This window comes from Mytilus galloprovincialis, chromosome 1, assembly GCF_965363235.1.
Source record: "Mytilus galloprovincialis chromosome 1, xbMytGall1.hap1.1, whole genome shotgun sequence".
In the NCBI taxonomy this organism is placed as follows: domain Eukaryota; kingdom Metazoa; phylum Mollusca; class Bivalvia; order Mytilida; family Mytilidae; genus Mytilus; species Mytilus galloprovincialis.
In genome coordinates, this window is record NC_134838.1 from 114428995 (window position 1) to 114456403 (window position 27409).

Sequence of the window (27409 nt, forward strand, 5' to 3'; positions counted from 1 at the left end):
AATATTAAGTTGTAAAACCTAGTGGAAAATTAATCAAAAATGATCAGACCAAAGTTTTTTTATAAGTGACAGGGATAATTCACGTAAAACGTCAATATCTAACAATTTGATACCAATAGAAGCGTAGATACATATCAGATATCTACTAGGACGGAATGACCTTTATACAATGGTCAGCTCATCCTATCTAATTTCTATCACTTTGACACACAGAAACACGGAAATGATGTATCTGGGATTAACTTTCACAGACCAATAATCTTCAACACAGGCTTTATTTTACTTAAATTACTACCATTTCCCCTGATTCATTCTTGTTGTTATGTGACAAACATTTACATGAAAGTGGCATAGCTACCACTGTTAACATAAAAAAAATTCCTGCACAAATAAACAAGCTTCCAAAGAAAAACCAGTGAGAGAAAAAAAAAAGTGAGAAGAACAAATAAACAAGCTGAGAGAAAAACTATTGAAAGAAATTCTTCAGATGTCAACTCAATGGTTACTTAGATGGCGTCTGGACTAAAATACACACAAAATGCTAATACTTATTATTAAGTCCATATGCAACATAAATTGTTTATTTTAGTCTGTTTATAATTTGGATAGAGGATTTAGTATGTTATAAATCAAACGTGAGAATTTGAGCCAAATGCATGAACATCAATTTGACAGCTTATGCCCCTTTAATAATGTTTTTCATTGATTTTTTGTTTTTGAGATTATATAATGATTAATTGTTATAATTTTAAAAATACAAAGATAATGAGGCCAAGAAATGACCACAAAGGCCTTTTTCTGCCAAGTGACCTAAAAATTTATATTGGAAGATTTTTTCAATTTTTTGTTTCAATTTCTGAAGACCTCATTAATTACAACAACAGACAACAGAACAGCAGGATGTGCATTTTAACCACAATCAAAACCAGTTACACACTGCATCTAAAATGTCAAACACTTATCCATTATGAGACACCTACATGGAAACATCTTAACAATACGCAAAAATCCATACATGGTTAAATCTGTCAAAATCAGATATGTTACTCAAAATTTACAATGGTTCTATATCTATTACTAAATGGACAATAACTTCCCTTTAATTAATGAAACGTGAAAAAAACATTAAAAGATAAGGATAATTTATTACCTTGTCAGAAAAATAAGTTGGTCATTACTATAACATAAAATTGATAAACAATCAACAAAAATCTATATTGCGTGCATGACTGGGTTTACAGGAAAGTAGAAAGATGTCATTTTAATGCAATGTATGCTTGAAACAGCATAAAACTGTGATCTGTAATGCCGATATATAAACTGTAAAATATCAGGCCATAGCCAGGAATTTCCAAAGGGGGGTTATTTGGACTCATGAACTCGACTTAAACAGTCACAATTTGAACAAAACGTTGACTTAAAATAATAGTGCTTATTTGTTTTCAAGAGGGGGGGCAGTTCGTCCAAACCCCCCGAACCCCCCCTGGCTACGGGTATGAATATGTCGTACATGATATAAACTGCTTGTCTCATTTTTATCTTTAACAATTTTTTTCCCATTTCTTTAGAAAAGAACAAACAAATCTGTTGTTTTTCTCCAATAACTAATCAAAATTTTCAAAAAACTAAAACATCTTTTTAGAGTTTTAAATTTTTAAAACTAATTACAAAATTATGCCAAGAACACCCAATGGAAAAGGGAAGCGAGAAGTCATGTCTGTTTACACAGACCAAATAACTCTTAGGTTTTTTTTTAGTGAATGGAGAAGAACTTGTAATAAAACTGTAAAATTTTTCCCTAATCATTAAAAAGAATGAGGGGAAAAATAACATTAAATCAGAGATAAATCACTGATATTGACAGACGAAATTTAATGTAAATATTTCACCCAATATATTTTGAAGCAATGTTTGCTTTTCCTGAATATTCCATTTAAAAAACATGTTTACAAAATAAAAACATTTTAAAATCCTGAACCACTATATACAGCTTTTTTTCCATTTTTTTATTATTTCTTTCTGAATTTTGAAAATCTATGATTCAATTTTTAAAGCATTAATCAATAACATGTAAAACGGATTTGTCATTGGCATACTTACTATCATGGACAAAACTCCTTGAAAAAATTCTAGAACATGCAATATTTCATTACTTGATGAAGGTAAAGTTATGGTAAAGCTAGCATAAAAATATCATGCAATGTAAGTAACATTTAGGAATGAGCTGTCAAATTGAGAGCAAACTGAACTAGGACACATATTTGTTTAATGATAAGCTGAAGCCCGCCTACGGGTGCAGGATTTTCTCCCTGTGTTGGAGACCCATTGTAGGCCTCTGGCTGTTTTCTGATTGTTGGTAATGGTTGTTGTCTCTTGGACACAAACCCCATTTCCATTCTCAATTTAATTGGTTTTCTGTGTTTTTTTTCAGCCTCTTTTATATGCCAAATGTTATGCCTGTTTTCCAATCTATCAAGGAACAGAACTCATGAATGACAGAAATGAAAATCATCAATATCATATTCAACCATCATCCTGTTATTAGTATCAGTACATTGTATATCAACCACCATCTTGTTATTAGTATCAGTACATTGTATATCAACCACCTTCTTGTTATTAGTATCAGTACATTGTATATCAAAATTTTAAGTTGAATGGTTCATAATAAATTGCACAGAAACCAGTTGTCAATCTATCAAGAACCATAACTCCTCGATGGCAAAAATGAAAATAATTGATAACGAAAATGGATAAACTTCATTTGCAGACTTTCTCATTAATTAAAAGTAGATTGATTGTTCAAGGTCATAAAGGACATTTCTGATAGATATTGGCTTTTTTGGTGGCAAAAGGCTAAATAGTTTTCATGGAAATGGGATTTGCTGTTGGAAATACCAAATATTATCAAGAACCTATTAATATACTTTAATGACTTGATGTTTAGATTCTTAAAAGACCCTGTGTCTCCCTTACCATGTTATTTGGTGAATTGTTTGAAAGCACTTCTGCATCAAACATTTTGTTTATTACTTTCTAATCTATTTACAGTAAATATGAGATATAGCCATGTAAAATTACCTATCAATTAATTAAATAACATGATGCTATATAATCATATAGAATTGTTCATTTGTGCGTTAAATACAGATAAAATACATTACATTCCGCAGAGAGACAATTTCAAATTCACAAGTCACTTGTTGAATTGAAAAAAATATCTATAAATTATCACTGTCATTATCTTTGATTACGAACCTTGGTAATAGATTTTAATGAAAACATCAGAAAAATTAGGTAGCTAAAGATAAATAATGAATTTCAGGGTCATGCATTAATTTGGGAGATCATTGTGTAAAACTGTGTCCTGGATAGTCTAAATTATATTAAGCTTTATTAAAACTATTGTATATTCATACTTTTTTCATGTTTTTTCTTTCCCAAACGGAAACTCAGATTGATTTCTTATTGAATTAAAACAAGAATAATAATCGTGATTGACATAATCAGCTACAGTAATTATGCAATAAACACTAGTGAAATATCAATTTCAATTTATACACAGGATAAAGACATTGACCTGCATATCACAAACCTGTAACTGTCAAGTCATCAAAAAATAATAAACCAAAATACGAGGGCCAAGGAAAGACAAATTCTCATCTAACATTTGAACTGAATTTTCAATTTAATAATCATAAACTTCAGTTATATTTATTTCATTAACATAATAATTTCTGCTTACATTTCATGCTAATTTGAATAAGTGTTTTATTGCCATATTTTCAGAATATCTCAAGAAGAGGTCCAGATTCATTTTTTATTATGTAATAATTTTCAGAAGGTATTCAGGAGATTTTCAGACAAGAGCAATAAAACATGCCCCAGGGGAGGCAAATTTTAGCCTTTTTTGACTTTTTTTTATAGATCTCTTCATTCTGATCATAATAGCTATTTTAAAGTTTCTCTATATCTAATATAGTTTTCAAGATAATAGTTAATAATGTAACAAGCAGGGTTCCCCTGGGTCAATCATTTTTTTCGCCACCTCTTTCGCGAAAACAATATATTTTTCGCCACTTTATTATTTTTTTCGCCAAGTAACATAAATATATTTTTCATTTAAAATTTACCTTTTTTTCTAACCCCCCTCCCTTAAATAAGATGATTTTGCCTTTTGCCCCATTGCGTCTATGATTATTCTCTCAAACTTATTTTAAAGTCTACATTTTAATGAATAAACACTAAACATTTAGTTTAAAAAAACAGATTTTTTTAACTTAAAAGGGAAAAATATTCATTGTATTTTAAACAACTTTTCTAAATGAGGGGCCACTATATATTTTTTTTTTAATAAAGAAGATATAAGTCCTGAAATATAACAAAATTAATGGACATGTTTTGATCATGTAATACCGAAATCTCAAAAAGTAAATAAACAAGATGGAGGAAAATAAATGGTTTTATATATTTCTTTCGCCAAATTCTTTCGCAAATAACGAATTTTTATCGCCACAATTATTATTTTTTCGCAAATTGCGAAAATGGCGACCGCCAGCAGAAAACCCTGGTAACAAGACAGGAGGGAGTAAATAGTGAGTCTGGCTCAGCTGCAAGAAATTAATTGAGGTAAAATGTATCCTGAAGCATAACAGATCATTCTCTTCACTGAAGCCATGAAAACTGTCATGAAAATTTCCTTGTTCATTGAGTGTTGTATAATTTTAAACTATCTGCAAATAAGAAGTGTTAACATGGAAGGGGTAACAATTGCCTAGATTTAAATTCATTCAAATACTAGTCTTGAAAATTTGAGGCAAGACAATAGTCTTCTTTTGAGTTTGTCCGTCACAGGAAAAAACTTGTCAATTATGTGCACCTTTATGACCTCATTTACCAGATAGGGGGAATCACCTGTATACCTGCACTATAAACATTCACCAAGCATTTTAATGATCGTCATTATGCAGGATAAACTAGAAAAAAATATTGTTCTGTAGGTACCTTATCACAATAACCTTGTGATAGCAGTGCTGAATATCAATCATAAGAATTTAATTTGCCGAATAATTCGTGCAATATAGCATTATTGTTTTTTTTCACCAATCACTCAACAAAGGAACTGAAGTGAGGACGCCCCTAAATGCACGAAAGATGTTCACTAAAACCAAAGTTTTTGACGGATTTGCAACGTCCTCGAAAGTTGTCTATCAAACTGTCACTTTGACAATTCCTACACAAAATTATTTTTGACCATTTAATACTAAGACCATTTGTACATCTTTACTTAATTCGGTGTCAACATATATGCTTGTTTCATCTAAGGGCTATTTCAGAAAAAAATAAATAGGGGGTTTGAAGGTACTTTAATTATTTTTGTATGGGTTGAGTAAAATAGAATTATATGGCTGATGGCCAGAAAAAAGTGCTCTCCAACATGTTCATATAATTTTTTCTGGAATAACCCTAAAATAATTTGAGGTTAGAAAATACTAATAACTTAAACAAACAGTCTGTACAAATTAAAGTCTACGTTTTAAATGTACAATATAAAAGGAAATGAGGTATGACTGCCATTGTGACACTTCACTTCAATAGACCAAAATAACAAGGACTGTTTATTCACAGGATGGGCTACAAGGATTTGAGCAGGACATTAGTCATGATGGACTAAAGATAGGGTCAAGAGGACTATGGCAGATCATTGTAGATAATGAAGATTGAGGCTAGTTTCTTGACTTTACTTTTGCAAATATTCAAAGTATTTTTTATCAGACAGTGGGGAAACATAATTATGGCTTAATTTATCTGGACCTGCAGATTATTTAGATGCAGTTTAATACATTTGAATATCTCTTCGAGGTGGTATGATTGAATACTTTCATATTTATGCCATTTGAATTCTTTCTGGATTCATATTTTTTTCAACAGAATTGCTTTAATGACTGAAAAAATCCAAAAATACATTTCAGCAACTTTCATTCTGGACTAATGATGTTTTGAATTTTTATTTTTATTTCAAGCTATCTTACATGTTAGCAAGGACATTTCTGTAACACTAAAAACAATTTACCTAAGCTCTGTCATTAACACTAAATACAATTTACCATAGCTCTGTCATTAACACTAAATACAATTTACCTTAGCTCTGTCATTAACACTAAATACAATTTACCTTAGCTCTGTCATTAACACTAAATACAATTTACCTTAGCTCTGTCATTAACACTAAATACAATTTACTTTAGCTCTGTCATTAACACTAAATACAATTTACCATAGCTCTGTCATTAACACTAAATACAATTTACCTTAGCTCTGTCATTAACACTAAATACAATTTACCATAGCTCTGTCATTAACACTAAATACAATTTACCTTAGCTCTGTCATTAACACCTGCACCTAGATCTAAAAGTCTTTCAGCAAGCACCAGCTTATTTTCTCTAACCACTATCATTAAAGGTGTCACTCCTGTTTCCTGCAAACACAGAAAAATGTCAATATGTATGGAGACTTTTCACCAAGCAATATTTCTGAAATATTTAATTTTAGTTAAGACTGGGAACTTTTGTTAATTATACAATTTCACTCAGGAATAATATAAGTTTTCTTTCCATAAGCATTGTAAAAATACATGTAGATTTAATATCAATAAATTTTACAATTTTGAGATCAATCTAGTATTTGGACTTGAGGTAAACTTTTGAGATTTATGATACAAGGTTTCTTTTTAGGTTGAAAAATCATGAATTTGAATATTTGCCCGTAAATTACTTTTTGCATAAATTTTACAATTTTTAGGCATTTATGGTGCGTTATGCTAGCACCCTAGATTTGTGTTCTTCCCAACGAATGTTGATTTACCATTAAATCTGCAGAACCTCATCTTTTAACTTGAACATAATTGATTCGAGGCTGATATCAAAATTAAAAACAAATTTGAAATTCTTATTCAAAATCAAAAAAAAGAGAATAGTTTTCCATTATCTTTAAAAGTTAATATTTGAAACAATTGTTCATTTTTTTTCTTCACTACAATGGAACGAGTGTGTATGTGTGAAGCAAAATTATATCCGGTTTAAATATCATCTAGAGGAAAAATTGTTAGAGACTTAAATGCCTGATTTTATATGAAAAGGGTTGAGTTACAAAACCCTAGCAGCACCCCCTATCAATTATGTATTGAGGCCCCCTTAGACATAAACATGTCTCAGCTGGTTCAAATTTAAGACTTTCAAAATCAAAGTTTAGATTTCCTCTTATAAATTGGGATAGTTGGCAGGTCTGAATTGTTATTCTTTCAAGATTCAAAGATACATGCATGTATTTGGACTTTTTCGGGCAACTCTCTGCCTAGTCCAAATAATTATGACGTCTAGCAAGGCTATTTTAATTTTTTCTTGAGATGCCTTCCTTGAAGGCTATTTGAATTTTTTCCTGGGACGCCTTCCTAGAAGGCTATTTTAATCTATTTCTGGGACGCCTTCCTAGAAGGCTATTTTTTTTCAGGAAGGAGTACGTCCTAGTCCAAATAATTATGACGTCTTGAAAGGCTATTATATTTTTTTCTTCGACGCCTTACATCGACGTAAGGCGTCAAAGAAAAAAACTATAATAGCCTTTCAAGACGTCATAATTATTTGGACTAGAAGGCGTCCCAGAAAAAAAATAAAACAGCCTTGCCTGATGTCATAATTGGACTACCCTGTGCCAATGGACCCTACATAAGTGGAATCAATCGTTTTATAGTTTTGTGTTTCTTTTTGTGTGTTTTGTATTACCCCACGACTTTTTTTACCCTAAACAACTATGAAATATTCTTTTTGCTACACTTCTGTATCCATCTTTGATCATGTCGATAGAAAAATACATTGTGGATAATTATCTCCCTTGATAATTTCTGTTGTGCAACTGCTAGGCCTAGAGATATGTCCATTTGAAAGGTGCGCCAAACCCTTAAAACAAGCAGTGTGTGTGTTACATTAGTTATTCATTAATTGGCTGATTACAATAATACGAATCTGTGATCATGATAAACATGGAAATTTTAAAGATTTTCTTATTTCTATTTTCCCGCCATCTGTCATGCGTGTGTTCAGAATGACGACGGAATGGATCGGAAATATTAATCCATAATACATTTATAGCAAATCTTTGTGATGCCACAATCAAGATAGTATACCTGCAAATTGTCAAGCAAATGCTGTTTTAGGGTCATTTTCTTGTTCAAACATTATTGGTTCAAGCTATGACTTCAGGGGCGGATGCAGGAATTTTCGAAAGGGGGGGTGCTAACCCAGGGCAAAGGGGGGTGCAGGGGGGTGCAAAACATATGTCCCGATACAAATGCATTGATCGGCAAAAATAAAGGGGGGGTGCGCACCCCCGGAACCCCCCCCCCCCCCCCTGGATCCGCCACTGGACTTTAAATATTTATAAATCTTGGTCCAAGATATAATATATTAAATAATACTTTTATTCAGAAATAGAATATACATATTTACAATATTTTTTAATGCATCAGTGTTAATATACAAATAACAATAATTATACACAATACATGTATATTATGGGTTTTAAATGTCGAATCAGTTTCAGATTTTTTTCCGATTTAATGTGTTACTATATTGTAACTTTTTTACAGTGTCAAAATAATCATTTGTAACATTTTTTCTACAAACCAATATCCAAGGATTTGTATAACTAGTATAGAAATATATACAAATCTTGCAATATCTGACTTATTGCCTTGTCTATACGTTGATCTTGTTACCGATACAGTAGATATGGAAGGACTCAGTTAAAAAAAGAGACTCTTATTCTATCACTTAAACGACCTTTAAAAAAACATACAAACAAACAAAAAAACAAAAAGTGGTTTGACGCAAATTTACAACAAGCTCGAACTAACTTGCTTAATTATGGAAAAATTTATTCAAGATTTCCATATGATCCAATTATCAAAAATCACTTTTATAAACTGAATCGTGAATACTCCAAACTAAGGAAATATAAATACAAACAATACAAACAATCATTGATTAGTCAGCTGGACTCCTTGCACGAAGAGAATCCAAAACTGTATTGGAACTTAATTAATGAACTACAGGAAAAAAATGAAACTAAAAAAAAATGTGGAGTACAACCATCAACTTTGATATCACATTTCCAAAAGTTGTCACAACTAAAAGGTGAATTTCAAAGTAGATATACAGAGCTATGTGAAAAACTGAAACAGTTAGAAAACTCAAAATGTTTCAACGAGTTGGACTCCTTTATCACTGAGTCTGAAATATCCAAAGCCATTTCACACTTAAAATGCAATAAATCATCAGGCTTGGATAACATTAGTAATAATATGATAAAGAATGGACAGACTTTCCTTTTAAAAAGTTTTCAACAGATGTTTAATACTTGTCTGTCTTCAGGTATATACCCAACATCTTGGGCTGAAGGTTATATTACACCAATTTTTAAAAGCAACGATACAAGTGACCCTAACAATTATAGAGGAATAACAATAACAAGTGCAATTGGAAAGCTTTTTAATAGAATATTAAGTCTAAGACTGGACAAATTTCTTCAGGAACATAATATTATACATGATAGTCAAATTGGATTCACAAGGAAAGCCAGAACTGCAGATCATATGTTTATTTTAAACTGTCTTATTAACAAATACTGTAATTCAAAAGAAGGTAGACTGTTTGCCTGTTTTGTTGATTTTCAGAAGGCTTTTGATACTGTTATACATACAGGGATCAAGATTAAACTACTAGATATTGGGGTTGGGTCTTATTTTTATAACATTATTAAAAGTATGTATGAAATTAGCAAATCATGTGTCAAAATTCAAAATCAAGTAAGTGATTTTTTCCCATTAGATATTGGAGTCAAACAAGGTGACAACCTCAGTCCGAATTTATTCAAGATATTCATAAATGATTTGCCCAGATATTTGTCAGATACTAGAGACCCAGTTAATGTCAATGACAAAGATCTACATTGTTTAATGTATGCTGATGATATTGTTTTATTATCTACATCAGCTGAAGGACTACGAGAAAAGCTGGGAATGCTTGATAAATTTTGCAAAGATTGGTGTCTCAATGTGAATACTAATAAGACAAAGGTGCTGATTTTCAACAAGGCAGGCAGACATGTAAAACAGATATTCACATTTCAGAATATAAATCTGGAATGTGTTTCAAAATACAAATACCTAGGTTTATATTTAAGCTCATCTGGTTCATTCAGTTATGCTCAAAATGAACTATACAAAAAATCCCTGAAAGCTCATTTCAAATTAAGGAAAGATCTTTTATCACTTAATCCTGATGTAAAAACAAGTATTCATGTTTTTGACCACACTGTAAAACCTATTTTATTATATGGTAGCGAAATATGGGGGATGTTTAATTCTCTTTCCTCTAAATGTAAGAAGGAAGATATATCTTTTGAAAAATTATATTCAGGTTTACCCTGTGAGAAACTTCATATAAAATTTTGTAAATTTATACTTGGGGTACACAAGAAAACAACAAATGCTGCAGTGTTATCTGAACTTGGAAGATTTCCAATATATTTTAATATTATAAAAGGAATGTTATTGTACTGGTATAGATTAGAGAATTTAGGTAATAATTTTCCTCTATTAAAAGAGGCATATACACAATCAAAGACACTACATCACATGAATATAACATCATGGTATGGTTCAATAAATGTTGTTTTTAAAATACCTGGTATTGACTATACAAATGCCATAAATGCTCCATTTTGTGAATCCTTATACAAATTTAAGAAATATATACAAACCAAGCTATCAATATTGTTTATTAGCTGTTGGAAAAAACAAATAGATAAATTTTCAGACAGTAAACTGAAAACCTACCTTTTATATAAAACAAATTTTGGTTTTGAAAAATATCTAACATTGATCAAGAATTTTGAACTTAGAAGAAGTTTTACTAAATTACGTGTATCTTCTCATAGATTACAAATAGAATTAGGTAGATATCAGGGTATTCCCCGAATTAACAGAATATGTAATAAATGTTCTTCCAATACTGTCGAAGATGAGGCTCATTTTCTATTTGATTGTAACAAATTTGAGGATGATAGAAATTGTATGTTAGCTAGTATTGCACAATATAATTCTTATTTTAATCATATGAACAGTCAAAGCAAAATTATCTGGTTATTTAGTGTAGAAAATGTTGAGTTACCTAAAATAATATGTAATTTTATATACAAACATCTTCCTTAGTGAAGATTAGTTAAAAGAAATCTATGTGTGTATATACATTTGATTGGACATAGAAAATTATATTCATCTGAATATCACAAACATACTAGCCGATTGAGAGAAAAAAATAATTGTTAAGATATATTATTTATTCAAATGTTCTCTTATATCCTTGAGGCATCGTCCCCTGGTATCAACTGCATTCAAGTTACCTATGATGCTTCCTTGTTTGCTTTTGATACAGGTAGGAAAGAGACATTTACACACATTTTACATGCCTATGGCCCATAAGGTATCGTCCCCTGGTGTCAGCTGCCTTTAGGAAACCATAATGCTTTCCTATTTGCTGCTGACACAGGATGAGTCATGGACATGTTTAATTTCTACTTTCTTTTTGGCTAATTATTATATATTTAATTGATCCAACTTTTTGTGTACTATACATATGTGGATATCTATTTTTCTTTTTTTTTCTTTTTGGGCTGCTTGTTTGTTATCTATATCAACCACACTTGTAATAAAATGCATTAGTATTAAAAAAAAACCAACATACTATAGATTCTTTATCTACGTATTCTTTAAGAACTTAAATAGTTCTCGTTTAACTTTTTTTTTTTTTATCTCATTGTTTGTATTGTATTATGAAAAAATTATTGATGTTGTAATGTTTATGCCCTTTGGGGCCCATAATTGGAAATAAAAAATATCTTATCTTATCTTATATCTTATCTTATTCACTATTGTCAGTCACTATTATCCGCACTTTTTCATTGACGAACTGTTTTTTCGAACTAAATTAGTCTGGACCGTCAGCGATGACTGCACTTGATTAAAAAACAATTACAGCCTCTTATAACTCAGGAAATTGGAGTTCATTGTATCATTGTATAATTTAGAAGATGACAACACAGACAGATCCTCTTATTATAACGAATCAGTCAGTAATATTTCAGATAAGAAAAGAGATAGATGCATAATTTATATTTATTTCGATTTTCGATTAGTTAAAGTTCAACAATCAAACTTGTATGGAAAATTTTACAAATACATATGACATAGCCCTTTAACTGGAACTTCAATTAAGCAGTCTTTTCTCAATCTATTTTTTTAAAATATAGACTCTCGGATGTCTGTACTCCTCATGCATATACGAGCACGCGAGTTCCGATAGATCTGGATCTGAATCAAATTGGTCTTTTCTAAGCCGTCGGAAAGGGTTGATGTACAAAGGAGTATAACTAAACGAAAACAACGTTTATACTTTATTTTCATCATTTTGTGGACTAATAATGCATATTGTCTACTACATTAACTTCGTTCAAAAGCGGGCATTTAAAACTACAAAAATAATAAATGTGATGTACCATAAAAACGATTAGGAAATCATTGTTTCTGTAGGAAATGAAAGCAGCGCTAAACTTAAAACATGAAAAATATGAATAAGTTTATTCCAAGGTACATACTTAACTGGAAACATATTTCAATATATCTTAAACTGTTTAACCATGTCAAATGAAACTCTATAATTTGAATGTAACAAGCTGAATTATTAACTCAAAGTACAAAAGTTTCATTGGAAACAATAAACAAAACCATATGAAGTCATAATAAAGTATCAAAATGTCATGCATAGTGTTTCGCTGTTCTTTTTTAGTGACATATTCAGCATATACACAACTTGTGTGTATAAGAACTATAGTCGATTGGCATTCACGTGACACGATAAAAACATATACTAGTATATAAAATTAAACAGACAATAGTATAAAGACGATTTATAAGGTTCTAACTAAAGGTATAATGCATACGGCCGACCAAACTGAGTTCACGGTTTAAAATTATCATGATCAGTAATGTATTTTATTAGTCCTATAGTTCCGGATTAAGGTTCAAACTAAGAGTTACGTGCATACGCACCCAAATGAGTTGGGTCCATGTAATTGTCTTGCAAGATAATATATATCAGTGATGTTTTGAGCTTACTTTTACAAAATTGAACCAAACTGGTGGCTTAAAGTGAACTATCATTTCAATATACGGCTTGTATCACTGTTTCAAACAAGAATAATTAAATGTTTTTTTTTTTGTGTACTTTATTATTTTTTTTCTAATAAAAATTGAAAATGGAAATGGGGAATGTGTCAAAGAGACAACAACCCAACCAAAGATAAAAAAACAGCAGAAGGCCACTAATGGCTCTTCAATGCAGCCAAAAAAAATCCCGCAACCGGGGGTAAATCTATTCAAATAGTTTCTGTGTAACAAAACTGCCTATATAATTCTCTAAGGATAATATCACTATTGCTCTAGTTATCATTTGTCGAAACTCCGGTACTTTATGATAAGGCTTTTGCTTTTTTGATATCCTACAAACTTTAATTAAAATACCAATTATTGTATTAAATTGAGAAATATTTACCATTATGTAAGACTTTTATCTTTTTACCGGAATAAATGTAACGACGGGTGTGCACAGAGAGCGATCGAAGAATAAGTTATCCGATGTACAGTGTAGCAGTATTCGCATCATCACTGGTTTGCTACTATTCTAAATCAATGGATCAACTTCAAAAATCGGTGTAAATACCATGGAATAAAGGGTATTTCAGAGACGCATGAATTCAAGTGTATGCTGTTTCCATAAATGGAAATTTTATGAAACTGAGTAAAGAGTGAAGATGATTTTATTTTTCAGCAGTTTGGTATTATCAAACTTATCTGCTGCTTTTTGGTTAAACTATCATTCTGAACGATCGAAGCTAACGTTTTGTGGTAGCTATGGCGAGATCTATATATCAAAAGAAATAAAACGTTGAAATGCTATGTAAGGTCAACCTTGACAGGTAGATTTAAGCAGAAAGAAAATATTCAACTGCTTAACAAAAAAAAGGATTTAGTCAGTACAAGAACCTCACAAAGATACGAAACATGTGTACAAACATTTGGACAACCTACACAAAAACTAAAGATTTCTGCAATGAGAACTCGTTTGTGATCTTATGTAAACAGGAGCGATACCAGATGCTACGGAACGGTAAGCAACATCCGTCAGATTGCACATGTCACAAATTTGGTAGTGCTCAAAATCGGAAAAGAAAAAGTTTGATTTCGACCGTTACAGAATGATTTAAGGATGCCTGTATGATCCAATCATTGTGATATACAGATGAAGAACTATGTAACCGAACTAGAACATTACAGAATAAATAAATTTGATGTATTTACTGTCTTCTGATTGGTTAAAAGAATTAGCTTCATTTTCAATGTTATCAATTTTTATTGCGACACGCCCACTCTAACGTTGTGTATTCATACGCAAACATATGTGTACGTTGTTATTCGTATAAATATACATTTTTGATAGAAATTTATTTATAATGAATGGTAATAATTTATATTGAATTTATTGAACCATAAAATTAATTTTTGACTCTTCACATTTAAGATAATACGCTTCGCGGATTATTCAATGTGAATAGTCAAAAAATTAATTTTATGGTTCAATAAATTCAAAATAAATAACAGCCATTCATTAAATAGTAAAACCTTAGCTTTAATTTGCACACGATTTTTTTATTCAGTTTACTTTATTATATTCAAAATATGGTAGCAATTATTCCATTTGTTGTAGTTGATCAGCTCTCATTCGAACAAGATGTGGATTTCATCAGATTTGAGGGAACATAGGCCTATATAAAATTGAGAATGGAAATGGGGAATGTGTCAAAGAGACAACAACCCGCCCAAATAAAAAACAACAGCAGAGGGTCACCAACAGGTCTATATATATATATATATATATATATAATATCTTTAAGTTTTGTAAATGAATTTAGAGTTTTCATAGTCATTGGCAACCGTACCACGTTTTTTTTATTTTCATATTGCAGCATTGTAGAACTTTAAATCCCGGTCAAATGCATGTAATCTAACTTCCTTTGTGACAACATAGTTCAAGTGAAACGATAACATAATCTTGATTTTACAATGACGAAAGAAAGTTTTTAAAAAAATGTCGTTTGAATAGTTATAGCTTCTGAGATAAGAAGAAATCTGATCAAAAAGACCAATATCAACAAAGGAATAGGATTCATACCTAACTGTCAACTGATTTTCAGTGTATACCGGAAAATGCTTGATTCAAAGTTAATACGACTATATTTTTTATAACTTATTCTTTGAAGGAAAAAGAAAGTATGAGGCTACATATCGTGATATACATGCTGCAGTAGAAAATGTATCAATATGGAATAACGAAAGGAACAATATTACCGTGAACAGGAAACTAAAAAAAACCAGACTGAAAAAATCTAAACACAATAAGTCTGATTATCATACAAACAGAACAATTGTAAAATAACTACATGTTCAGAACATGAAAAGAGGAAAGATATCGTATTATCAACTCTACAACTGACCAATAATAGTCTGCTATCGAAGGCAGACAATTTTTTTGTTTCCTTTTTTTCCCCATTAAATTGCTGTTTTGAATACAAAATTTTCACACATAAACGGTTAAATTATCGTAAAAAAGAGAAATGACCAGAAGTTCTATATCTTCACTGTCTACCTTCTGACCAATCAGACTGACCTTTGACCAAAAAGACTGTTCATGAAAAAGCGTGACGAATATATGTGTTGGACATCCTTACAAGGTTGTTGCAGTATAGATATACAATTAGCAATTTTATGTTTATACTTAGTAAAAGAGAAACACGGAATCCTTTTATCTTTATTATACTTGATCACTACCTCGTCAAATATAACGACTGTTTGTTAAGACGGACATGTCGAGCTAGTGATATACATTACATGAAATGGTATTTTCGTTCATTGATAAACCAACACAATAATATTTTGAATGTTATTTAAATTTGTGAATACTAAACCATACTTTTGTCTCATTCGCAACCGATTCATTCGGATGTATGTTTATGTTTGTTGTTCGATAACTTGATCATACAGACATACAGATTTCTGAAATTAAATTTTGTACTATGACCTGTTTCAATGCGTGAACACGGTTTGGATGAACTTGGTTCCATTGATCTAATGTTGCTAATCATAATTATTGTGTCCTCGTTTCATACAGAATAATAGATAACTACAACGTATATTAACATCCCAAGGGTTACTGAAAGAAATATCTCATATGCAGTGATGCTACCAGGTCTCATTTATACGTCATATTTTATTCATCAAAATTGAAATGAAAAAAGGTATTAAAAATGTCATGAAGCAAAGTTTCTTTCGACTTTTTCTATCATTCAAAACAACTTAGTGACCTTAAATTTTATTTCCCTTCGATCCGTAAAAATATCTGCATAATGTATTCATAACATATTAAGAGAAAAAGACAAGACGAACAATAGGAAGTTCTCAAACCCTGTACATATAAAGAGATATTTTTTTGTAGATAACAAATGTTGGGTTATAAATAATAACGGGACTTGAAACCCTTTTTTTTTCGATTTATGAATGAATGCATTTTAAAATTTTGTGAGCTCCTTAATTTTACTGATTTAGATAAACTACCATGTAACAAAACGAACGCATGTTAACGCATTATAAATAAAGATGAGAAACCGAAATATTTCTGCGCTTTATTCATTTGGTCAGTTACGTATCATGTGCATCCGATCTATCTACATATAATAAGAGAAACTAACGGACAAGATGACTTTATTTCTATCTTTATTTTTTGTGTGTATATAATATATTTTGCAATGTTTAATATTGTGTTCTTTGTGTGACATTTGATAGAAAATAAAATATGTTAGATATATAGAACATACTTTATTTTCTATCAAATGTTTGACTCAAAAATATTGATTGGTCTCACCTCGTCCGGTTGACTAAGATCGGGATGTCCTCTTTCGGTTGTCCGTAACAGCTGTTCTGCCATTGCCCATTCCCCCCTCTGACAAAGATGTAGTATCCGCACTGTCGACTGAACTGTGCCACCAGAACTCACTGATAAGTTATCCTCGGAACTTTTTATAGACATGCCACTTCCAATGCCACTAGAATTAGTGGCCGTACTAGTAGTACTATCGCCACACCCAGTATTATCCCCTACATCTGTAGGTTCGCCTTCTTCGTCCTCTGGATTTTTCATACTTTTTTCTCTGTTTTTAATCTAAAGGCTTTTTTTCTGTTTAAGCTTCTTTCCAAGATGTGCTTATAATTATTTACATTTTACCTTTAATAAACTAATCCTAAACTGGTAAAATTATTATCAATGAAATTCACACTACAACATCACGGTGTACCAAAATATGTCCGAAATACGGTGACTGGGTAAAGGAGTCATCGGACAACACAATTCAAGGCGTTAACAAGCTAATTCCATATCTTATACACTTGACATTTATCTCATGCTCAGTTGACATCATTTATTTAATTCCAGGTTTTTTGCTAATTTCGATATGTGACGTTCACGCACCTTTCTGTGGTCAACAGGTCAAAAGTTAAGATGTCTTTGACTGGTATTCCCAATGCATTTGTTGATAGGATAAATTAATTTAGTTATAGATTAACAATCACTCGACAGCTCTTTTATCTTGAATAAACACCGCTGTAATATTTAGTTGATTTTGATGGTTTTTAATTAAAGAAGAAAAGCCGATCGAAAGTTACGAAACATTGGCCAGTCAAAAAGCACAATAAATAACGAAAAAAAAATTGATAACGGCAAGTCTCCCTTTTTAACCAATCAGAAGATAATTATATCATTGATCTGTTATCAATTGCTTTTTATGTCTGTCATAATTTGGTGTATTAACCGGAATGGATTAAGATTAAAGAATATTGAATGTTACTATTTCAGTTCCGTCACAAAATTAAAACAAGTTGAAATAATTGAAGCTGAATATAAATTGTAACACCAATCGTCAATCAGGTCAAATGCGTTTCAATAATTAAACAATTTCGATACAAATTCAAGAGTAGTCGGGCAGAACTCATTTTTTTTGTAGTTTTTATGTGATGCAATTGTGTTTTGAAGCAAAGAGAGAATAAATGACATATATATGCAAATGACGCATACTTGTTAAGTACCGAGGCAGTAATTTAAAGTGTACGTAACAATTGTAATTAAAAAAAGTTATCAAATATTTACAGAAAATAGAAAATAATAGTATGAAAATTAGTTTGTCCATAGTTTGTCCAAACCCCAGAGATAACAGATCAAGCCACATCAAACAGAAGATCAAATGAATAATATCACAAATTAGTTTCTGGTAATTTTTCGACTAACTTTATTCATCGAATTTAATATTTTAAACTAAAAAGCACACTCGTGGTTTGTTGTTTTCATTTCACATAAAATTCCTTTTTAACTGATACATTCGGAGCGTTGGTTTTTAATTATCAGAGTATAGAAAGCGAGGGTTGAATTATCAATTAAGCAGAGAACATGCTTGTTTCATATTTTAAATTATCGTCCAGAGACACGTTTTATTCATATTAAACTCTATCCGTGTTAAACTTAATATAATAATTAAAAACATATACCCCATGTCGTTACTTGGAGGACACATTTCAAGCATAACTTACTTTTTCTCAAATCATAGAAAATCATTGCGTGTGCTTGTATTTTTTAAACATCATGATTTTCTATTTGATACATTATTTGAAAGCAATTGTATCATATAAATACCAAAATGGGAAGGTTATTGACCAGCATTATCTACTAAGGATGATTCTAAGAGTTCTATGTTACAGTCTGTTGTATGCATTGTCTATAAGACAATCACTGTACTCAACGATATAGCTAAGTATTTAATCATCGTATTCATCACAAATAGTTAACGTGTTACATTATTAATAAAATGGCTGGGTTCCTTTCTTTGCCTTTTATTAAGTTTCTTCATAGTCGTTTTTGTTCCGATTATGTTGACAGCATGCCATCGTCATTATTCGATGTACCGACAACGATTTTGAATGGCCAGATATTCCAATTAAACTCGAATACACTACCACAAATCAATACGCCACAAAGTTGAGATTTGATTTTGATAAGTAAACGCCTATTCACTTCTGCATGGATTATTTTTTTAATCGAAAGAATATACAGTTGGTCTTATATCATGATATGTTGACAGTTGTTACTTAAAATGAAAATTCCTTATTTTTAGTCTTGAATGTTATTTTGGTATTATGAAACAAAATGCATATATGGTGTGTTAATAAAACCACCTTGGACTTTATTTCAATTCCAGTTCAAATAGACTATAGTGACTAACAATATAGTCGTCCTACAGATTGATTTTTATTTGCTAAGTAAAACAACAACCTTGTATCTAACAGTATATACTAACACAAATCGTCAATAGCAAAGACATTCCTGTTGCATTTTAATTACAAATGTTATTTCTATTAGTATGTAATGAGCAAAAGAAGTGTTTTTCTTGTCGAATTTTTTACGGCAAAATTTATAAAGCTAATAAGTTTAGAAGTTGAACTTTATATTATTTTACGAAATATTTTTGGAAGTACAGTCATTGGTTTTATAATTTTGCTTTTGGGGCCAGGTGAGTCTAAAGTGGTTATGTATAAGTCTCATCAATTTATTCCTACATAATTCACTCATTTTCCTGAGATTAAAGCAGGCATTCTCGTACTCTCAACGTTGAAGTCTGTTGCATTCATTCAATTATCAATACGGCTAAAGATGACAATTCTAAAGGAGGACTGTTCCGTGTGGCCTTTTAAAAAATTGAAATTATGCAAAATCAAATTACTTTTGCGGAAACACAACTGAAAATGTTCTCCCTTTAAACCGAAAAATCTGTGAAAATTTTTAATATTCACGGAGACTTGTCAACGACCGAAAGGGAGTATGAATCCATTCCTAACAATAACAAAATGTCAATATTTCATACGTGTGAGTGTGAAATTCATCGTTCATAAAAGCATTATGGTCAATTATAAATAAGTTGGAGCATGTGATCTATATTTGCTGGTTCCGATAAGCTCTCTGAAAATGATCTTAGTCTAAAATCTATGTAGTTTTCACGTGGGACGTCATGTGTTAAATTCTATCCGGCTGTAATGGTCCCCTGCTTTAAATCAAACATAATTAATCTAAAGTTATAATTCCATACACACAAATAGTAAAAATAAAGCCCTTATCACTCCCTGTTCTTTTACATTCTAGTCGAGTTTACTTTTACGAAACCCAACATCAAACTGTCAAATGCATGCAATAGTTTTTTAATAAAAAAATGATTTTACAATAAAATTGAATGGCGAAAATTTATTTAACTCTCAGCCTATTAATAAACTATTATTATGTATGCGTCTAATAACAATAACTTCATGTAGGTGAAAATGATGCTGTTATAGTCTGAACCCAAGTTATAAATTGGCCATGTCTATTTTCAGTGTTGGTATCAGTCTGATCTAATAATTTGGGCAATATTATGCATGCGGCAAAAAAAAAAAAAAAAAAAAAAAAACATGCTGTAAAGATCAGAAATGTTTAGAGCTATGCAAGTAAGCATATTTTTCTGATAAATCCAATGTGAAAAAAGTAAACCCTTGTAATCAGTTCTTATAATTCAAATTTTTGCCATGCTTAATTTGACCTTATCATGTTTTTACTGATTTGATTTTTTCAAACTTTTTTTTAAGTTTCAGTCCCCATCAGACCCATGTTACTTATGTTCAAAGGTTATTAAAGGAATCAAACGTAGGGAACCGTTAGTATCAAAATTTGAAAAAGGCAAAAAAAGGAGATAACACATCAGCAAAAAAAAAATCGTAGATGAAAAACAAATAACACCATGACTTAAAGAAAGACTAGCGGCTCTAAAGAGTGTCGCTCACCTTGGTCCATATGTGCATACTAGTATTCAACAAAGGATTCTCTTCTAAAATAAAGACGAGAATAGCATTTATAACAAAAAATTCTTTTTAAGTACACTTACTCACTCCAATAAGTAAGCTGGATCTCGGCTGACTACTACACTTTGTTCATAGAGTTGTTTGAGTGAAGCGAATACAGGCGGATTTCATTTTATCCAATAAGGAGTCGTCTGACGATTTCCTCCAAATAGTCTTCATTGTAGAACTTATATTGTGACGACATATTTGATAAAACTATAACAAACTAGGTCGAAAACTATTATTTCACTATAAGTGGAATCACAAATCTTTGATGATATATGAATCAAATTAACTTCACAAACAGGTCAACATTTATTATTTAAATAACTTTGGACATAATAGAAACATCTGTTTTTAAAAAAAACTCAACAATTGGACATACTTTCGGTCAATTCGATATTTGGCTATGGTAGCTAAGAAAGTTACGTTGCCATAGCACCAGCATGTACTGCTATATAAGCTTGAACAAGAACCTCTCCTTTAATAATAGGTAAGTTCAGGACTTGTCAAACTTTTAAAAGTTAAAATAAAACTTTTGATAATAGATATATACTTGATAAATTTAAGTTATTTTTGGAAAGTATTTGCTGTTCTAATATTTAGAAATTAATTGAAAACATGTATCTAATTTCATTGTTGTTCTTCAATTTGTTTTATCGTTCAGATTGTATTTTGACTTGTATTGCTTATTCTTTTTCTTTATTAATAGAAAAATGAGAACCTCTTCTAAATAGGTGTCATTCGATTAGAGACTTAAACCATCATAGGCATTGTCCACGGCTAGTCTTCTCGAACATTTAAAGATCTAGAGCTAGATCTCACAGTCTGCGGGAAACGCACAATAAGCAGACCATGATGTTACATTGCGCAGATATCAATTCCATCATCCTTTATCTTACTTATAGTTTTTAAGATATAAGGCAAAAATGCAAAAAAATGGTAAAGATCATCATAAACAAGAGTACACACACTGAAATGTCTGGCCTTTTTTACTTATCAAATTATCATGGTTATTAATATATGTTGATAGTTCTAAATATAAAGCTTTACGACAACTATCACATAAACCTAACATTATCCAAGAAAATGAGCTCAGTGTTGTATAAACTAAACGAGAAGTACATGTACACCTTACAATCATTCAATACACTAACTATAGTTGACCTACATCATAAGGTTTCCAAGTAACAAACAACTAAACATTGACCAATGAACCATGAAAATGAGGTCAAAGTCAGATGAACCATGCCAGGCAGACATATACAGCCTACAATTCTTCCATACAACAAATATAATTGACCTATTGCTTATAGTTTAAAAAAAACAGTCCAAAACACAAAAACTTAACACTGAGCAATGAACCTTGAAAATGAGGTCAAGGTCAAATTAAATCTGCGAGACTGACATGTACATTATAAAATATTTCCAAACATCAAATATACTTTACCTATTGTATATAGTTTTGGAAAAAAAGATCAAAACTCAACTTAACTTTTACCACTGGACCATGAAAATGAGGTCTTGGTCAGATGACACCTGCCAGTTGGACATGTACACCTTACAGTCCTTCCATACATCGAATATACTAGACCTTATAGTTTCTGAAATATGGACTGGACCAATAAAACTTTACCTTGTTCATTGGTCCATGAAATGAGGTCGAGGTCAAGTGAAAACTGTCTAACGGCCATAAGGACCTTGTAAGGTACCCACATACCAAATAAAGTTACGTATCCTATTACTCATAATAAGAGAGAAATTACCATTACAAAAATTCTTAACTTTTTTTCAAGTAGTCAATAAACCATAAAAATGAGGTCAATGATAATGAACATATGACAGACGGAAACTTCGTAATATAAGGCATATATATATTCAAAGTTTGAAGAATCCAGGTCTTGTACCTTCTAAAATATAAAGCTTTCAAGAAGTTAGCTAATGCTGCTGTCGTGGCCAGATCACTATCCATATGTAGAACTTTCTGCGACAAAAGTCACAGGATCACAGGCACTTGTTTCTGTCAATGTGGGGTTTACTATCCATACCAGTACAAAAAAACACGTGCTTTTCTTATTCAATTGTCCACATACGTCAAAACTGTCAGACAACTTCTAATAGGAGTAATTGCCCTTTTGTTTTACCATTTTTATCATATTTGCCTAATACCCTGAAGACTTTGCTAGATAAAAGAAACTTTAAATTGCAAAAATGATCAGTAAGACAAATAAGATATACAACTATGCCCCCTCAGCTCAGTTTCTGTCAATGTGGGGTTTACTATCCATACCAGTACAAAAAAAAACACGTGTTTTTTTGTACTGGTATGGATAGTAAACCCCACATTGACAGAAACAAGTGCCTGTGCACAGGATCGACCAAAATTACAATAGCTATATCATGGAGTTGAATTGTGATTTCGAGCTGAGGGGGCATAGTTGTATATCTTATTTGTCTTACTGATCATTTTTGCAATTTAAAGTTTCTTTTATCTAGCAAAGTTTTCAGGGTATTAGGCAAATATGATAAAAATGGTAAAACAAAAGGGCAATTACTCCTATTAGAAGTTGTCTGACAGTTTTGACGTATATGGACAATTGAATGAGCTTAACATTCTGAACATTTTTGCTTGTCATCAGATTTTCTCTTTTTATAATGGATATCAAAATAATAGATAAAACTAGCCTATGTTCTATATTGAGCCTTGTTGGCCGGCAGGCGTTTCATAGAAGATTTTTGTAAAATGACAACATACCACAACGACTATGATGGACAATTGAAGTCAATTAATGAGAAAAGTTCACTGTGACCTTATGGCCAGGTGAGCTAAAAAGTTCCCAAAGAACTAAACAGAAAACCTAAAATTAATCAATAAGAACCCCAATAAACTGTGACAAAGGTGTGCTTGAATGAAAAGCATGAAATTCTGGCTAAACCCGTGTTGCTCGACTGGATTATTGATAAACTAAAATTGATACAATGTAATGATAATATTTGTGATAGTTATAAGCCAGGGGCGGATCCAGCCATTTTAAACCAGATGCTCCGCAGGGCGCAGCTTTATACGACCGCAGAGGTCGAACCCTGAACAGTAAGGGCAAGTATGAACACAACATTCAAGCTTAATACAGCTCTGAATTTGGATTGTGATTAAATAGTTGACACAGCAAAAGTTTCTGACAAAGAATGAATGTGGTCTAATGAACTTAAAAAACAAATTTGCTTTTGAGCAATACACTATGCTGTTGAATATAAATCCCCTCAAAAAAAAATATTTGAAGAAAAATTCTTTTTAATTTCTGAAATCTGAAAAAAGAAAAATTTGCCCTTCATCAGTCCCCATTTTTTCACCTCCCCCATCCCTTATTCTAAAAATAATCTCTAATTAAAATTTCTAAATAAGTTGGCAACTATAACTACTCATTTAAATACATCATAAAGTATTAAAATATAAAATAACTTACAGTCATAGTTAAAATTAATATTAATTTAACAGTAACTTCTAAAAATAACCATCCCTTTGTAGTATGGAAACTTTTGGTATAATTTCAGAGAGATTTATACACTTAAACACAAGTTATTGACTAAAAACTACAGTGCCTAAATGTTCAGGGATATCAACCCAAAACTGACACCAAGCCTTCCCTTCATTAAATGGAACCTTGTGGTTATATGAATTGTGTTAAAATTTTATTGATTTCCAAAGGCGGATTTAGGGGGGCCCCCCCTTTTTGAGGAAAAAATTTGGTTGCTTATATAAGGAATCACTGAAGCGTGACGAGATCGGGCCCCCTCTTAGGCAGCCAGTGGGCCCCCACTTATGAAAATTTCTGGATCTGCCACTGATTTCTATTTACTTATACTAAAGTTATTATCCGGAAACAATCCGTCTTCGGACGACGACATGATACCAATATACGAATGTAATATATAGTCGTATATAAAGGGGGTCCCAACCCAGGGTAAAAAGGGGGGTGGGGTGTCCCAACTATATGCTCCCATTCAAATGCATTGAAGTCCAAAAAAAAGGGGTTCCAACCACCGGACCCGCCACTGCAAGTAAACACCTATCATCTACATCTTTTGGTCTCTGGTTGATAGTTGTCTCATTAGCAATCATACCACATCTTGTTATATAATAAGAGCAACAAATGGGAAACAATTTCTTTTAAGAGCAATAACTCTTGAGGTCCAACTGTAGTTTTTAGATGATAAAACCTGTAAATTTTCTCATTGGCAGTATCTATGTATGCCTGAAAATAAAGCTTATAGATATATTGTAGATTTTCTTATTTGTACCTATTGTTTCCTTTTAATAGCAGACTTGTGCAATGAATCTCAGTTTATGGCCAAACTCAGTAATGATCCATCTAAATTCAATTAAATTAATAAATTTAACTACAATTACTGTTACCTTATTGACCTTTTTTAATTAATCAGCTGTTCCCTATTTGTCTGTAAGGACGTATTTAATTTAAATGAATGAAATCTATGAATAACTGGTAAATTATCAAGTCAGTGATTTGATTACTATAAATTTCTTAAAACCTTAACTAAACTCATAAATACAAAGATTTGGTTTGGAAGTTTGACTGTAATAATTATAAGATGAATATTTTATTAAAAAATAAGATTTACTTATGAGTTGTATTTGGCTTCAAACTAGCTTTCAGCAACATCTAATACTCTTAAATCAGTTTCTGAGTACTTTGTGCATTTCTTTTTTTATACTACTGCAAAATAAAAGAAGATCTTTTCAATTGATTTTGACTGTTTGTTCTTATGTTGTGATGTTAAAGTATTGGCCATATCCAAAGATCAGGGTGAGTACTGTAGCAGCTTGCAAACATGTTTAACCCAGCCACATTATATGTGTGCCTGTCTGATAATCAGTAGTGGACTTTGGTTACTGTTTCCATATTTGTTTTTCATGTATTGTTTTATTATAAATCAGTCTGTTGGTTTTCTAGCTTAAATTCATTTACATTTTGTATAGTCATTTTAAAACTTTGTATAGAATTAGAAGTGGTGTTGCTCACTGTTGAAGCCAATGCAGACGCCTATAATTTCTAACATCCTTTTTAAAATTGGTCTTTGGTGCATAGAAATGCACAAAAATTTCCACAAAAAAATAATATTCTGGTCTGTTGCTTAAGTGAGGAAGCAGCAAATACCAATTTTATTGTTTAAGTTTTTTTCAGGCTTAGAGTTGAACCAAACACATTCCACACTGTAAGCAAGCACGCCATCACGACACAAGACAACTGTAGCATGTTTGGCATGTTTGGCTATGAGTCTTTAACCTAGTTTTGATAAGTATAAGCAGAGCTACGATCTGATACACAATAATCACATGTCCTATACACAATGATCACATGTCCTATACACAATGATCACCTGGTCTATACACAATGATCACATGTCCTATACACAATGATCACATGTCCTATACACAATGATCACCTGGTCTATACACAATGATCACATGTCCTATACACAATGATCACATGTCCTATACACAATGATCACATGTCCTATACACAATGATCACATGTCCTATACACAATGATCACCTGGTCTATACACAATGATCACATGTCCTATACACAATGATCACATGTCCTATACACAATGATCACATGTCCTATACACAATGATCACCTGGTCTATACACAATGATCACATGTCCTATACACAATGATCACCTGGTCTATACACAATGATCACATGTCCTATACACAATGATCACCTGGTCTATACATTAATTGATTGATTGTTAGTGTTTTAACTTCACTTTTAAGTGCCACTTATTAATATTTATTTATTTACTGCATCCAGTTTTTATTGGTGGAGGTCCCCAAAGTGCCTGGAGAAAATCCTTAATCTAAATAAAATATATGCCCATTTCTTTCTAAATTATTTGAGATTTAAAAATAATCAAAATTATCAATTTCATAAACAAAACAGTAATTATTTCATCACAACATTATCAAATTTCAATCATTGTTTTTGTATATACATGTATTTCCGATTGATATTTTTGAAAAAATATGCTATGCATTATCTTTTTTTTCCCTTTTCGTTCTTGTGTTGTGTTCCTTCCAAATTTCTAAACTTATGGTTTTTGATGAACCCCTATGTATTTTGATACTGTATATAATAAATAATCAAATGCGTTTTTAACTTAAAAGTCAAACATTTGTATAAACAATTGTCTATGAACCATAGAGCATGGTTGTGATCCACAAACAACAATAAATAAAACAAGAA

General features: G+C 31.3%; 1 protein-coding gene across 3 annotated transcripts in view; it reads right to left on the bottom strand.

Moving 5' to 3' along the window:
• Positions 1–17828, bottom strand: part of LOC143052446 (uncharacterized) — an 85671-nt gene extending 67843 nt beyond the window's left edge. The window contains exons 1-2 of one of the 3 annotated variants that reach the window (XM_076225485.1): positions 17094–17828; positions 6380–6481 (exon numbers count right to left, since the gene is read on the bottom strand). In XM_076225485.1, coding sequence (XP_076081600.1) covers positions 6380–6481; positions 17094–17369 — 378 coding nt within the window. In that variant the 5' untranslated portion in view covers positions 17370–17828. Of the gene's footprint in view, positions 1–6379; positions 6482–7801; positions 7918–17093 lie in introns of those variants that run through there. The other 2 variants (XM_076225494.1, XM_076225502.1) reach the window with 2 other exon arrangements.
• Between the last annotated feature and the right edge of the window lie 9581 nt (positions 17829–27409).